General features: G+C 42.6%; 1 protein-coding gene across 4 annotated transcripts in view; it reads left to right on the top strand.

Annotated features, from left to right (window-relative positions):
* Positions 1-9,389, top strand: part of ANKRD6 (ankyrin repeat domain 6) — a 183,426-nt gene extending 174,037 nt beyond the window's left edge. For all 4 annotated transcript variants that reach the window (XM_018053146.1, XM_005684682.3, XM_018053148.1 and 1 more), the window contains 3 exons: positions 4,884-4,997; positions 5,871-5,997; positions 7,494-9,389. In XM_018053146.1, the coding sequence (XP_017908635.1) occupies positions 4,884-4,997; positions 5,871-5,997; positions 7,494-8,071 (819 nt within the window). In that variant the 3' untranslated portion in view covers positions 8,072-9,389. The remainder of the gene's footprint in view (positions 1-4,883; positions 4,998-5,870; positions 5,998-7,493) is intronic.

Raw genomic sequence — 13,870 nt, 5'->3', positions numbered from 1 at the left:
GAAAAGGGGATGACAGAGGATGAGATGGTTGGATGGCATCACCGACTCAATAGACGTGAGTTTGAGTAAACTCCAAGAATTGGCAATGGACAGGGAAGCCTGGCGTGCTACAGTCCATGGGGTTGCAAAGAGTCAGACATGACTGGGTGACTGAACTGATGATAGGTCTAGTTTTAGTTTTGTAAGGAACCTCTATGCTGTTCTCCATAGTGGATACTTCAGTTCACATTCCCATTAGCGGTGGAGGAGGACTCCCTTTTCTCCACACCCTCTCCAGTGTTTATTGTTTGTAGACTTTTGATGTTGGCCATTCTGACTGATGTGAAGTGATACCTCACTGTAGTTTTGATTTGCATTTCTCTAATTTTTACTCGTGTTGACCATCATGTGCCTCCTGGCCACCTGTGTGTCTTCTTTGCAGAAATGTCTGTTTAGGTCTTCTGCCCATTGTGATCACTTTATGTGATTTCTTGAAAGCAACTGACTTAAAAATTTTTAAGAGCATGTGTAAATTGCTTTCTATTATAAAATAATATATACCATTATGGAGCATTTTTAAAACATATGAAAACTAGGAAAGGAAAATAAATCACCTGTGAACCTATAATGATGAAAAAGCACTGTTAATATTTGGGTTTATTTCCTCCAGTCCTTTTATGTCTGTGTGCTTTGACTCCCCTTTCCCATTTCATACTAAGGTAATATAATCATGTTTATCATTTCTTATTTTTCCAACTTTATTTTGAAAGTGGTCGTACATACAGAAAAGTTGAGATGATGGCTTATTGAATGTTTGTGCACCCTCCACCTAGGTTCAGCCAGGGGTTCCTGTGTCGCCACGTTTGCATTGTGTCTCTCGCACACACTTTTGGTTCTTCTGCTTAACCGTTTGCTGACCCATTACCTTTAAGTACTCCAGAAGACATGGACTAAGAATGAGGATCTCGTCCTTCCTTACACAATACCATCTGCACATCTGAGAAAAGTAGCACTAATTGTGTAATATGCAGTCCACATTCAGATTTTCTCAGTTCTCCTAAAATACGTGTGTTTTATGGCTGGTTTTTGTTTTTAATCCCAACCTAGGATCCGGTGAATACTTTGGCTTGTATACTGTATGTTAGGTCTCTTGTCGTCTCTTTTCATCTAAAACAGCCCCTGGTTTCTTCTCGTGGCTCTTGTTTTTTCCCATAATAACTTTTTAACAGAGTCCACGCCATTTGTTTAATAGAACGTTTTATAGTCTGGATTTGTCTGACAGTTTCTTCATGGTTATTTTTAATTGTGTTCCTCTATCCCTGTATGTTTGTGAAGTGAAAGTTAGATCTAGAGCAGTAATCCTCAAAGTGTTGTCCCCAGACTAGCAGCGTCAGCATCATCTGGGGACTTGATGGGGAAAATATGCAAATTCTTGGGCTTCCTCCCAAATCTCCTGAATTTAACTGTAAATAAAACTCCAGGGGCAGAGTCTTAGCGACCTGTATTTTAACAGAATCTCCAGGTGATACTGGTAAAAACAAGTTTGAGAACCATTAGTCTAGATGCTTATTTAGGTTCAGGTTAAATATTTTTGGCAAGAATATTTCATAGTTAATTGTATAAGCTTCAAATTACATCACATCAGAAGAGACATGTCAGGATGTCTCATTATTACTGACGCTAAGTTTCATTGCTTGGCTAAGCTGGTGACCACTGTCTCTCTCCACTGTAAAGGTATGTTTTCCCTTTGTAATTAATAGATATGTGATGGATATAGGTTTTTAAATATAAAAAAGCTTTTAAAAGCTTACAAAGTAACACATGTTCATTGGAGAAAACACCTCACATGCAGAACTATTATTGTAGTGACCCTGCCCAGAAATCCTCCCATTGCTATGTATTTTTGTGTAGGTTTTTTTCTTTTATAGATATAACCTTACTAATTTTCACTTTTAAACAAAAAATGGAACTATACTGTGCTTTTTTTGCAGTTTACTTTTTAAGTTGGTAAAAAGAGCTAGAGTGTGCTTTTTAATGGTGGTAGACCTGTAAAGTTACAGTGTGCTTTTTAACAGTGATGTTCAATTTCAATGCAAGGAAATAAAATTTTACGTCCTGCTTTTTTCACTTAATTTTCATTTTTTCAATATAATTTTATTTATTTTTGACTGTGCTGGGCCTTTGTGGCCGCTCAGGGTTTTCTCCAGTTGCAGCGAGCAGGGGCTTCTCCCTAGCTCAGCGCTCGGGCTTCTCATTGTCACGCCGTCTCTTGTTGTGGAGCACGGACTCTAGGGCGTTGGCTCAGTAGTTACAGCTTGCAGGCCTAGTTGCTCCACAGCTTTTGCAATCCTCCTGGCCCAGGGACCAAACCTGTGTCTCTTGCATTGGCGGGAGACTGAGCCATGAGGGAAGCCGTTTCGCTTAGTTTTGTTTCTTGAGCACTTTCCCACATCCTTGGCTTCATAATATTCCAGCATATCAATACCACTTAATTTATTTAACCATACCTTTTGTTAGACACTAAAGTTGCTTCTAATTTTTCACTCTACTAAATAAATGCTGTGAACATTTATGTACAGAAACTTGATTGCTTCTGAGGTCATATGCTTAGAATTAGGATAATGGGATCCAAAGTTATGAATATGTTTAAGGCTCTTGATAAGTGTTGGCAAGCTACTTAATTGAAAGGTTGTACCAATTTATATCCTACAAGCAGGATCTGAGTTTCTGTTTCAAATCTTTGCTATCATTGAATTTTTTTTTTTTAAGTTTTTGCCCAATTAAGGACATTTGACTGTAATTTGTATGTCCCTGTCTGTTGGTGCAACAGTATTTTTAAGGTTTGTGGGTTATTTGCATTTCATAAAAAGCCCATTTGAAAAATATCTGGGCCATAATAGATTAAACTGTTTTGTAAATAAAACCTCACTTTAGCTAGCCCAAGCACAGAGGGGAATGCGTTAGGTGAATGTTGAGATGTCTCATGGACCTGTTTGGTGCAAAGAAGGTGACAGACTGGGGTGTAGAACCTTAGTCCTAATTCTGGGTCTCAGGGGACTGACTCTAGTGCAGCATGAGTCAGGAGCACGTGCCTGGACCATCAACTATGCCCCAGAAAGACAGCTGTGTGTCAGCCTGGGTACTGTCCAGTCTAGGCAGGGGGTGGGAGGTGGGATAGCAGGCTGGTCCTAGGAAACAGGAGGAAAGCGGGTCCCAGGAGGCTGTGAGGGATGAGGAGCCCAAGCAGAAGGAGCTCACCACATCTCCAGAGCTGCTGCTGCTCTTTTATTTACAAACATCTGAGCGTGGGACGTCAGTATGTCCCCAACAGGAGAGGCGCCTGCTCCCAAGCCCTCCGTGTCTGGCTCCCACTCACAGTGGTTCCTGTCTCTTCTGTGGACCTTGTCGTGCAGTGGGAGTTTGTCTTGCTGGTTGTTAGAGCCCCACGGGCGGGGTCCTGCTTAGGGATTGGAGGAGCAGAGAAGGGCACATGATTGCAAGGTGACAGTCACTTGCTCCTCCTCAGAGACTCAATTCCTAGGCAGGTTGATAAGAAGTCTGGGGTCCCCAAGAAGGAGAAAGGGGCCTGGGGTTCTCGAGGAGGAGATAGGGGTCTGGAATTCTCAAAGAGGAGGAAAAGACAAACATCTTTTTTCCCTCTACATTCCTTAGTCTTAGTCACATAAAAGGTTGTTTTTCTTTAAGCCTGGAACTGATGATTACACAACTCAGTTTAAACTCTGTACCAGGGATTATATAACAACAATGTATCCTGCTTGTGGACAGTTTTCTCCTTTCTGAAAACCTTCTGACTAATCCTGATATTTTAGAATGTATATTATGGGAATGGGTCTGGTAAGATCTTTTCTATTGTTAAATTCTAATCCTGTTATCCTAAAATGTAAATTGTGGGAGTGTGTCTGGTAAAATTTCCACAAACTTGAGATATTCTTTTGATTTATTGTAAATAACTCCCTTGCTAGCACTAGCAAGGGGGCCACTCTCTGTTCTCCTTCTGATGTCTACGTCAGAAGCTTTCTCTGCCTCTTTTCATACTTTAATAAAACTCTGCTACACGAAAGCTCTTGAGTGATCAAGCCTGGTCCCGGGTCCTGGAGCTAAATCTTCTTCAGAAATCACGAATCTGACATTGTTCACCATAAGCTATCACTCCCTGAAGTGATCCCTTTGAACTCCGCCCACTCCCTTCTTCACAGGTGCTGTGACTACTTTCAGTGAAGGATCTGTTCACTGGGAATGCTGGAGGAAAGCTCTGACTATCCAGCTGCTTTCATTTCTTCTCGGGCAGCCATTAACATTTAAAAAGGGGGAGGGGGGTTAAAAAAACACTTTTAAAAGGCGAGTTGGACCTAGGGGAGTGGGATGGGAAGGGAGGCGGGAGGGGACATGGGTAAACCTTTGGCTGATCCATGCTGATGTTTGGTAGAAACCAACACAATATTGTAAAGCAATTATCCTTCAATTAAAAATAAATAAATTAAAAAAATTTTTTTTTAGAAAGAGGAATTGGGGTAGCTCCATACTCCTTGAAACAGTTTTTCCTTGTAATAATCTTGGAAATAATTTTCAAAGGCCCACACAAATTTTCTTTCACCGACAAGGAATATATTGGCTCAAATTATATATTTACTGTGTATTTATAGTCTCTGGACCCACTCAGGATTTTAAATGAGAAAAAGAAAACAGCATTGGCTTACACAGAAACATACTCAGGAATTCTGAAAACTTAAAGAGTTCCATGAGGGCCACACGAAAAGAACAGGGTGAGGAGTGGGATGTGCTTGCCTTCTGTCTGGCCCCTTACTCGTCTCAGGAGTGAAGACGTCAGGGCCCATCCTTAGATCATCTCAGTCACAATGTCCCCTTTGCCCGTTGAATCCTAGATGCGGGTTCTGGACAAGCTGATGGTGGAGCGGCTCTCAGCAGAGAGAACGGAGTGCCTGAACCGCCTGCAGCAGCACTCAGACTCGGAGAAGCACGAGGGAGAGAAACGGCAGGTGAAAACCAGCATCTGTCTGTCCTGTCCACACTTCTCCCCGAGGCAAGGGACTCAGCCCTATCACCGAAAATCCCCAGATCCTCTAAAGGTGTTTACATGACAGAGCGTGTCATTTTTATAACCTGAAGGTAGGGAAGAGCCTGGAGTTCGAGTCCTGTTTGTGGCTGAATATGCTGGTAGGAGGCGGAGGCTGGGCAGTTTATAGAAGGTGCTGGGGAAAAGGTGGGCTCCGCCCAGGGTCAGTGCTGTGTACTGCGCTTCTGCTGGGGTGTGACTCTGTTGTTGCACAAAACTTGGTTCCTGCCCTCAGAATGTGTGGACCACCCAGGACGGCAGACACGAAGTGAGTTCCTGTGAGTGTGAGAGTGTGTGCCCCTAAGCAGCCAGACATGCTTTAGGGGTCTGTGTGTGCTGTGTCCTCGGTCATGTCTGACTCTGCAACCCCATGGACTAGCCCACCAAACTCCTCTGTCCGTGGGATTTTCCAGGCAAGAATCCTGGAGCGGGTTGCCTTTTCCTCCTCCAGGGGACCTTCCCAACCCAGGGATGGAGGCTGAGTCTCTTGTGTTTCCTTCGTTGGCAGGCATATTCTTTACCACTACACCACTTGGGTGTTTGCTTTTATGATGCCTCTAAATCACTTAATGAAGATAATACTTAGCTATCAGCTTGGGTGCTAGGAGAATCCCAGGCTTTGGGGGGCCTACAGAGAAGGCTGTGTGGCCTGTGGGAGGCAGGTAGCCCACAACTTTGGGACTTCTCCAGATAATAGCATATCATAATTGAAAAGTCCATTCTTGAGGCTTTAGTTCATAAGCTGTGTATCAAAGTCTCATGATGATTTGTGGACTAACTTGTGGGATTTTTTTAGATGTCCTTGGTGGATGAATTAAAAACCTGGTGCATGTTAAAGATTCAGAATCTGGAGCTGAAGCTTTCTGGAGATTCTAGGGCCTCCAGGACTAAATCCACACCGTCCACTTGCGAGTCCTCCACAGGTAACCAGCATGCAGAGAGAGCCCCTCCGTCCAAAGATGACGAAACCCCCAGGTTGAGTTCTCTTCTAACATCTGAAGACAGCCTGTATGATAGGGCTGATTGAAACACCAGATTGTAGCATGAACTCTGTAGGGGCCAGGACCATGCTGTTGCTATTTAATAATAAAGTACTCTTATTTAAGTGTTCAAAAATTTGTTGAATGAAGGATTAAAAGAATCGCTGATCAGTGATGGCAGTGCAATACTGATGGTGTGAGAGTGGACACCCAAAGATTAGGGTGAGGAAGGGACCTGTCTGTTTGGCAGGGCACTCGCCCTTGCACCTCTTTCCCTTTCTCGTCCTTGATCAGCCTTCCACCTTTGGCCAGCTCTGTGCGGGTGCTAAGTCGCTTTGGTCGTGTTCAACTCTTTGACCCTGTGAACTGTAGCCTGCCAGGCTTCTCTGTCCAGGGGATTCTCCAGGCAAGGATACTGGAGTGGGTTGCCGTGCTTTCCTCCAGGGGATCCTCCCTACCCATATTGAACCCACATCTCTTTACATCTCCTGTACAGCCTCGTTAAACCACAGATCATGTATCAAAGCTGCCCCGGGTGCTAGATAAGAGATGCTTTTAGCAGAGCACCGTTATGTTAGCTCAGGGGTTATACTCAGTGATGATCATTTGAGGACATGCACAGCCTTAGTAATTAGACCTTCATGGGGGATTTTGATGTGTATTTCATATTACCATGGACCATTTCTGTATTTTTGTGCCTTAATGGTGGGGAAAACCCTGGGCAAGTTTTTCATGCTGGGACTAGTTACGGAACTTGTCATAGAGCTCTGGGTAGGGGGATTAGGACCACCTCTCCAAATTGGGTCAAGGAACTTGTAACTGGGGCTCTGGTGTGGAAAAGGCCCAGAAATTAGAGCATGGGGGTGCTTACTCTCATCAGTAAGTGCCCAGCTCTGCTTTAGGACATACAGTGAGATGTATTGTCCTGAACTATCAGGAAGTGGTACCCAGAGCCCTCTCATGTAGACTGTTGTTGTTTAGTCACTCAGTTGTGTCCGACTCTGTGACCCCGTGGACTGTAGCCCACCAGGCTCCTCTGTCCACGGGATTTCCCAGACGAGAATACTGGAGTGGGTTGCCTTTTCCTTCTTCAGGGGATCTTCCTGACCCAAGATCGAACTGGTGTCTCCTGCATCGGCAGGCAGATTCTTTGCCACTCAGCCACTTGGGAATTCGTGTAGATTGAGACAGGCTGAAGGAAAGGCCAGCAACATTTTGGCTTAGATGCTATGAGTGGGTCTAACACAGTACCCGTGAAAGCCCTGACAAGCCAGCATCATAACCCAGGGAGAAGCGGAAGGAAAGGATGGGAGAAGCTGCACAGGCAGGTGGTGATGGAGAGGTTGGTGGCTTACAGGATTCCCAAGACTCTCAATGCCAGCCCAAGTGACTATATGAACACAGATTCACTCTGACTTTTGTTTTTCTTCCAAAACCAGGTGTGGATCAGTCAGTGGTGACTGCAGGCCCAGTAGCAGCCTCGGACAGTTCCCCCCAGGTGGTCAGGCCCAAGGAAAAGGCCCTCAGCTCCACCGCCACCCACAGACTCCAGCAGCAGGAGCTGTCTTCCTCGGACTGTATGGGTTCCCGACTGAGGAACGTCAAGGTCCAGACAGCCTCGCTCCCCTTGAAAGAGGCAGCCAGATGCGATCCACAGGCTGGGCCTTGTGTTGACAGAGGCACCCAGACCAAAAAGTCTGGGAAAAGTGGGCAGACGAGGCACCGAGGCCAGCAGCCAGCAGTCAGCACTGCCGGCGGGCAGCCGCCGCCTCCAGCAGCAGGTGGCGAGCAGACCGCCCCTCACGTTCGAGACACCTCCCAAGCGCTGGAGCTCACCCAGTATTTCTTTGAGGCTGTTTCCACCCAGATGGAAAAGTGGTATGAAAGGAAAATTGAAGAAGCACGAAGCCAAGCCAGTCAGAAAGCCCAGCAAGACAAGGCCACACTGGAGGAACACATTAAAAGTTTAGAGGAGGAACTTGCTAAACTAAGGACTAAGGTACAGAAGGAAAACTAGGGCCCATAGTGAAAGACAGGGGAGCCTGGTCCACGGAGTTGCAAAGAGTCAGACACGATTGAGTGACTGAACAAATTAAAAAACAAATGGCCTGAGAAAGGATCCTTGAGGATTTCCTGTCCTGCAGCTGCAGAAGAGCGATGTCCAAGGTGTCGGTTATTGTGCACATAGCAGAACTTGCCTTTAAAAGAAAACAAAACACTAATTTCTAAAATGTGTCAGACACACGTTTCCTACACCCTGAAGTTATGAAGACTTCGACAATTAGATTGAAACCAGGGGAAGCGTGCTTGGTTTCATTATAGACTCAAAACCTCAGCCCAAGTTCATCTGAAGTTCAAAAGCTCAAATTAAAGAGCCATGCTAAGAAACTAAAGGGTGTATTAGCCTAAACCCTAATATTCCCAATATGAAATAATGTAAATGAAAAGCAAGAAAAAATATTCATCCCTATGAACTGGAGTCAAGCAGTCATTCATAGCAACACAGCTGCTGTGCCTGGACAGAGTGTCTTTCTGAAGAGCTGTAATAGACACGCTGAGGAATGTCAAGATCCAGACAGCCTCGCTCCCTCAAGTTCATACTTCTCAAGATGCTGACATTTTAACCAGGGGAAAACTCATCAAACAAATTTTGAGGAGAAGGATTTTCATGATGTCACAAGATCCAGTATATGTTAAAATGTTTTGAAAAGTCAGAGTGTATTTAAATAATGAGTTAATTGGCATAAGAGCACTGAAAATGTGTGTTAATAGTGAACTCAGAAAGGTACAGATCATTCGATCATGGTGTTTGTATCTTTCAGCCAAAATATAGAAATACTACAATCAATCATAGTGATTTTCAAGTGGATTAATGGAAAAAACATTCCTATAACAGTTACCTGAAATTTTTATAATCTAGTTCCCAGCCAAATTATCTTAGAGCACCTTCCTGAATTTGAGCTTATTGGTCTACATTTTATAAAGACAGTATTTCATTTTGAATTGAGTTCTGTCATTGAGGAACTTCAAAAGCTTCCCACTGCTTTGTAGTGACTATGTCAAGGTAAATAATTCAATAAATTGACTTAGATTCTCCAGCATCATGGAGCCCTAGATTTTTACTCTGTGGGGTGTACAAAGTTGAAAAGTAACAGTATATTGAAACTTTGAATTATCTTTCAAGCTTCTTGTCCTTTGGAATGTGGCATTGTATTCATCTCCTCAAAATTCCATATATGCATAGAAACTTCAATTCTATTTCTATAAACACAGGAACCAAGTACTGTTGTCTGTAATTTTGAATAAAGTTTTGCTCATTGAGCCAAAGAGAAAAATGTGACTTCTTGACACCCAGAGAGACAAATTATGCATTTAGTCCCTGCGTGTTCTGCCCTCAGGCTCAATTGTTTGGGGTTTGTTCTTTCAAATACAGTCAATGGATCTAGGCATTCCTAATAAATGTAGATGTATGTCATCACTCTGAAACCCGGACAAGGAATTAATTTGGTGTTCTTTCAAGTTTATCATTAGGTCTGGGAGCTCATCTTGTTGCTCTACTACTTGGTGGGGAGACGACTCCTCCCCAGACTCTCGTTAGACTGTGAACTGTAGGGTTAGGGTTTCGTTTCCCTGTTTGTTCGCAGTGCAGCATCGCAGGATTGCAGGGCTGCATGGTACCTTGAGTTTTCTAAATCTGTTCCCAACGAGGTATCACTAAACCTCTTCAGAATCCTTCCTCAGTATGCATCAGTCTATTGAGAGCTGCCTGACACTGAAATCCTGAGACGATCAGTAAGTCGTGTTCCAAGGAGAAGTTATTCTCAGCCATTAAGAGATCTGTTACCTTGTGGGGTATCCCTGTTGAGAAATGCTGAAACCATTTAAAATCTTTGGTGGTATTTTGATTATATAACTCCTGTCCATCAGAAGCAAGCAGCTTACTGTGAACTGGAAAATTCCACCACAGTCAGGGAAGAGACTAGGGAGAAACATGGAAGGTCAAGTGCACCTACTACGGCAGATCACGTGGGTCTTATTTCCCATAGAAGGGAAAACCAGCGGAGGCCAGGAAACGGAACAGGGTCAGCCGGCTTCTAACTCAGAGATCACAGTGTCTCGAGACAAATGCAGGAGTGTTTTCAGTGACTGTGTCTGGTCTGTTTTTGTACATTAGCATTGTCAAAAACTCAACTGAGGCTCCCACAGTCAGGTAGGTTGTGTTTCAAACTGAGGCTGGAATTTTCAATAGCTGTGGGAAAAATGATGTAAAACACAGAAAAGATGTATAATATTGCAGTATTTTTAAAAAATTGTTAGGGCATTATTGCATTGAGTAGTAAATATCTGTGATAAATTGAATATTCTAATTTTACTTTAGACTTTGGGAGCCCAAAATGAAGGGGTGTTTTCATGTTTATACCTTCTTTTCAGTCAAGAGTTGATTCAGTCAAAAGTTGAAGCTTGAGAGGTATGTTATATTCTATTTAATATTTTTATCACCTTGAACTTCTCTCTCTTCCAAGCATTAAATATGGTTTTCAACATTATGGAAAATATCCCATATTTAAAGAATGAAAGTGAGAATACTTTGTTCAGCCTACATTTTCATTTGTGTGGTTGACCAAATTTTATGGTTCCTGAAGGAGTGCTTTCACCTAGCCACACTTCGCCTTGTTTTTAAAAGAATGTAACTTAGACTAAATACACTTGCTTTTAAAGGAGAGATCAGGTGTACTGCATGAAAACATAAAAAAATTTTTAAGCCTGCTGTAACATGAAAAGATTTTTTAGTGCAAGCTTAAACAAAATGCTTTCTTTAAACTGTTGACCTTTTGGAAAATACTGAACAAATGAGAAGGGGACAAAACCTCATTGTGTGCAGGCTAAGATAATGTATTTTTTTTTAACAAACTGTTTCTAAAAGCTAAATGTATTTCCTATGATATAAAAGCCAATCAATTAACTAAGACTTAAAGGACAAATCAGTTAAAAAAAAAAAACCTAATGGCCTTTTAGAATATGTTTTACCAATGAGAAATTTATGAAGAATATTTTTTCAGCCATCATTTTATTTAAGGAAAAATATTATTTTCGTCTACTACTTAGCCAAATGTGACTAAATGTGAACACACTGACTTAAATCCATGAGACACGCAGAAGCAAGACACTGTTCAGCAAAACACTGTTTTTTAACAAAATGGACTGGGTAAAAGTGATTTACTTTCCTCAGCAAACAGTAGTAAACTTCACTTAATCCTTAAGGTATTTCTCAAACATCTGATTCAAGGCAGGAAACAGCCTGAGGTGGTTCCCAGTTTGGCATGGAATGACAGCTTGCCTTTGATCCTGTTCAGGCCTTACTCGACATAATCCTTTTTTTTTTTTTTTTTTTCAGTGTAGATGTAAGCTGCTTCCTTTTGGTTGTTTTACTTGAATTTTCCTTACTTTTCTATAAAAGATAATTGAGTTATTCAAGTTTGGCTCTCCGCCGCTCAGCTTCTTGAGTGGAGGAGAGGCGTGATTGCAGTAATACAAATTGCAGGAAATAGGATGTCTTGCCTTCCTCGAACGCTGGAAAGTCATCTGTCCCTGCAGACACATCTGCAGCAAGGCCTGTGCCATGCAGTTCAGTCTTTGATAGCACACTGAAATGGGGGAAATAACACAGGGAGCAGTCAGAAATATTGGAGAAGGCGATGGCACCCCACTCCAGTACTCTTGCTTGGAAAATCCCATGGATGGAGGAGCCTGGTAGGCTGCAGTCCATGGGGTCGGTCGTGAAGAGTTGTACACGACCGAGCGACTTCCCTTTCACTTATCACTTTCATGCATTGGAGAAGGAAATGGCAACCCACTCCAGTGTTCTTGCCTGGAGAGTCCCAGGGACAGGGGAGCCTGGTGGGCTGCAGTCTATGGGGTCGCACAGAGTCGGACACGACTGAAGTGACTTAGCAGCAGCAGCAGTCAGAAATATAAATAATAGCCGTAGCCTCTTTTCATGTGCTAGAAAGCTTTTGTATTTAAAAAACTTCTAATATAAAAAGACTGATTTATTGTAGTGGTGGTGGTGGTTTAGTCACTAAGTCGTGTCTGACTCTCGCAAACCCATGGACTGTAGCACATCAGGCTCCTCTGTTCATGGGATTTTCCAGGCAAGAATACTGGAGTGGATTGCCATTTCTTTCTCCACGGGATCTTTCCAACCCAGGAAATGAACCCAGATCTCCTGCATTGTAGGCAGATTCTTTACCGACTGAGCTATGAGGGAAGCCCTTATTGTAATTGATATACATAAATGGAACATTCAGACCTTAAACTTTGGGAACAAAACATTCAAACAATAGTATAGTATCACTGACTCAATGGGCAGTTACTTGAGCAAACTCCAGGAAACAATGGACAGAGGAGCCTGATGTGATGCAGTCCACAGAGCTGAAAGAGTCAGACATGACTTAGTGACTGAACAACAACTAGTTTACAGGGAACACCCAGAAAGTTCATTTGGCTAATTCAAAATAGATCAAGATGATGAATTAAATGTTTCACCAGTGGTTCTCTTTTGGCCAGTTTCTTAGTTCATGACCAAGGTTCAATGTGTGAGAAGAAATTGCTAAACAAATCTTCCTTTAGGCTAAACAACAGACTTGACTTATAATTCAGGGGAGATAAAGCTGTAAGTGAACACATAAAATCCAACTGTTCATTAGAGATGAAGGGAAAAGCTTATCCCTGAGAATGATTTTAGCTTTGGAAAGATGCAAATTCAACTTTTTGTGTGTTTTATCCACTTAAAACCAAGTTAGGTTTTCTTGGGGAGTCTGTGGTATTTTGGTTCCTGCAAATACAAACCACAAATGCTCTAACGTCTTCCACATTCACCACTGCTAGGATGAACATCAAAGTCACTGACTGCCACATGTCATAAAGGATGGTTTTTAGCTTCAAGATTTTAGATTAACTAGAGACAGCCTGTATTTTCGTATGTATGTCAGTCATGCCACACATGAGAGAAAAGGGTAAATATTTCTAAGTTTGTTCTTTGTTCAGAACTGTTCACAGGTGCTTTTCCTTTTGTTCATCAGATGGCTAGCCTAAAGTACATCTAGATAAAAACTGGCTCATGCAAGCATTTAAAATGTCCACATTCCCCTGTGGAAGAGTATTCAGAATTATTTTCTCTTGTGGCCTCTGAAGCTGTGGGAGGCAAAGGTGGCCCTTGGGATGCAGGTTACTGATACACCACCACAGGTTTACACAGCTTTATCATCCTTCAAAAGTTCTTCTTTCAGGTGGTGCCCAGATCCTTGGATTAACTTTTTAGATCTGTTCTGTAGATGAACTGCCAATCCCAGCCTCTTCGGTGAGCTTTCACTTTCACTGAATTAACTGTTAAACATTTGGTTTCTTTCAAGGGTCCTGAAGTCAACTTTATATCCAGTGTGTTGTTCAGACTGTTTTTTCCTGTTACCGGGGCAGAATCTAATGCACTGAGGAGCTTCCTTAATGATTTACTTTCCATATGGTTGTTAAGGTAACTGTATTTGTTTCATCCAGAAACTGCCTCTTCTTTTTGGAAGGTTCATTGTTTCTCTTTCTCCTCTTTCCATCAAAGTTCTAGATTCCCTGTGGGGATCTCTTCAGAGAGTCCTCTGAGTATCAGATATGATACATCTGAACGACATGCCTCAACAAACCCTGAGGGATAACACAGATAGACTTTCCAAGGAAGCTCCAGACTGTCTCTGAGGTCAGTACACCTCCAGCCCTACAACTCAGTTTTTAAAAACAGCTTTACTGACTTACACACAAAAAATCG

The sequence above is a fragment of the Capra hircus genome, chromosome 9, assembly GCF_001704415.2.
Source record: "Capra hircus breed San Clemente chromosome 9, ASM170441v1, whole genome shotgun sequence".
Lineage (NCBI taxonomy): Eukaryota > Metazoa > Chordata > Mammalia > Artiodactyla > Bovidae > Capra > Capra hircus.
Note: the sequence above shows the minus strand (reverse complement) of the source record. Positions and strands in the feature narration are given on the sequence as shown.